The sequence below is a fragment of the Poecilia reticulata genome, linkage group LG15 (genome assembly GCF_000633615.1).
Source record: "Poecilia reticulata strain Guanapo linkage group LG15, Guppy_female_1.0+MT, whole genome shotgun sequence".
In the NCBI taxonomy this organism is placed as follows: domain Eukaryota; kingdom Metazoa; phylum Chordata; class Actinopteri; order Cyprinodontiformes; family Poeciliidae; genus Poecilia; species Poecilia reticulata.
The window spans coordinates 30,641,325-30,643,813 of NC_024345.1; the positions used below are offsets into that span (position 1 = coordinate 30,641,325).

The window sequence follows — 2,489 nt, forward strand, 5'->3', positions numbered from 1 at the left end:
CTATATTTATGCTGAGGGTCTGAGGATCTGCTGTTTTCCTCATCGACTGGTAGCATTTAGCTGCACAATGTTAGAGGCATCGCGTGGCTAAAACATCTTGATGTCGTCCAGAAAAGATGACATGAACTTGTTGGTTCCATTGTTGTGGCTGATATTTAGTGAAAATCCGGCAGAAATGCTAAACTAATCGACTCAGAAATGCTCTGCAGAGAGTCAGTCGAAATGAAAAATCCCATAGAAGCTATTAGCTCTGCGAGGAGTTAATGTGAGACATGAAGTCACGTGGGACTTTCGAGGCGCGTTTCTGGGCGGAGCTTGGTGAGGTCCATAGAAACGGTGATGCAGGCAGTTACTGCAGCAACCGACAGTCTGAAGGCTGAGGAAGGTCAGCAGCCTGTCTGTTTATAATGTTATAATTCGGTTTATTTCTATATCATAATTCACCACAAATACAAAAAAACATTTCAATTCAATTCCAACTGATCCTCATTAGTTTACCTAATTAATTATTCAGAGTAGATTAAAAATTTTCTATCTAAACAAACCCAGCAGATTGCATTGACATTATTATTATTAATGTATTATTATAAAACATGAGAGTTCAACAGCAGCTGAAGCTGTAAAATCTGACAGCAGGTCGAGAATAACGCAGCTCTGCTGACAGACCATAATAATCCCGCTGGTTTCCTGCTTGTTTTCACGCCCCGCACCCAACAACAGCAGGTTGATTAGACCAGGTGTGCTGCGGCCGCCAGTTCCAGCTAGCCAATCAGCTGGGACTACGGGAGGAGGCCCCGCCCATTTCGACAGGCGATAATGGAGAAGTTTGATTAAGGAAGAAGGAAGTGGTGACGCTGATAACGACCCTCCTGCCTTCACTTCCTGCTGAAGGAATGCAGTTGAACTGGACCTTCTTCTCCCTCCAGAACCGACAGAGTTCTGCCAGCACCTGTTTCACCAGGTGAGCCGGAAGTCCAGTAGGAAGTTCGAACGTAACCAGAACTATCAGCCGAACCTCTGTGATGAAACCTGCCCACAGGGACCTGCTTAATGTCACCATGGAAACATCTGGAACCAATCAGGTCTCAGTGCCAGAACCATCCCAGTAACCAGCCAGTAACAAACCAGTAACCACCATCCCGTCCCAGTAAATGTTAGCAGGTGTCACAACTTCGAAACCTTTCAAAGAACCAGAACCCGTTTCCATAACAACCAGAATAAATGATACTTACAGATTGAATAATAGTGGACGGCACCAGCCGGTCCGGACCGGACCCGAACCCACAGCGGCTCCCAGCAGCTCCTCCCAGTACAGCAGATAAAATGTTAAAACAGGGTGAACTGGGGCGGAATGGACCAGACCGGACCTCCGAACCGAGCTGCTCTCCCTCACTCTGAGCTGAGCTCGGTATTTCACCGGAAGCGCTCTTTTAAGTTTCGTTTCTGTCATTTGACGGCACGCGCGCAGTCACCTTGGAAACGGTGAGCTTATTCCGGAAGAAGCGCTCGGAACGATGCGCGGCTATGGCAAGTGGTTATAGCATTTAATCACAAAGGTCAACTCTCCGTTTTCAGGCAGCAGTAATTTGATTCCTCCTCGTCAACACAATGTTCCACCCGCAGAAAATTACATTTAAAATCTCAACAAGCGCATTATTACTAGAAAAAATATAATTTTAAACTTTCCATTATTACAACTGCAATAATAAGAACTAAGTGGAAGAAATCTGAAAATTTCAGAAAATTCAGCGTTTCCATTTCCATCCATCCATCTATTTTTTGTAGACCCTTGTCCCTTAGTGGGGTCAGGAGGTGCTGGTGTCTCTCCAGCTAACGTTCCGGGTGAGAGGCACCTGGACAGGTCACATGTTTGTCACAGGGCAACACAGACACACAGGACACACACACACACACACACACACACACACACACACACACACACACACACACACCTATGGAGAATTTGGAGAGGCCAATTAACCTGACACAAGGCCGTAGATCCACCTCATTATTGTGGGGAACCATAAACAGGAACCATAAACAGGAACCATAAACAGGAACATTTCGGGGTCAGCAAAGTTCCAGTAAAATGTGGTTTAAATGGTTTTTCAACCACATTCAAGCTGCAGGACCAAAAATGACTAGTGATGCACATCAAATGTGTTTCTGTCAGTAAGCAGCTTGTTGAGATCTTGAAAACAAATTGTAGGTTGGTGATTCACTCTGAGGCTTAACCCAAACCCAAACCCTCCCCACGAATGGTTCTCAGCCCCTTCAGGTACCTCAAAGGGTTTGCACTCTCACTCGAGATCAAGAACCACCTTGGGCAACAGGGACTTTCTTTTATGGTTGGTGTATGGTGCTTGTGGTGGGCCCCAGGGAGTTTCTAACTTTAAAGAGGGTCAGAGACAGCTCCTGGTTGGATGAACAAAGATACGCCTTATTTGAATAAATAAAAAAAAAGAATATACCTTTACTATAAAAATTTG

General features: G+C 45.2%; 1 protein-coding gene across 8 annotated transcripts in view; it reads right to left on the reverse strand.

Annotated features, from left to right (window-relative positions):
- LOC103477421 (helicase with zinc finger domain 2) overlaps window positions 1-1,768 on the reverse strand; it is a 54,785-nt gene extending 53,017 nt beyond the window's left edge. For 3 of the 8 annotated variants that reach the window (XR_535647.2, XM_008430544.2, XM_008430543.2), the window contains exon 1: window positions 1,233-1,765. Coding sequence is in view for 6 of the 8 variants with exons in the window: in XM_008430544.2 (XP_008428766.1) it covers window positions 1,233-1,450 (218 nt within the window). In the remaining 2 variants the exon portion in view is untranslated. Of the gene's footprint in view, window positions 1-1,232 lie in introns of all 8 variants that reach the window. The other 5 variants (XM_008430541.2, XM_008430540.2, XR_535648.2 and 2 more) reach the window with 4 other exon arrangements.
- Window positions 1,769-2,489: the final 721 nt, after the last annotated feature.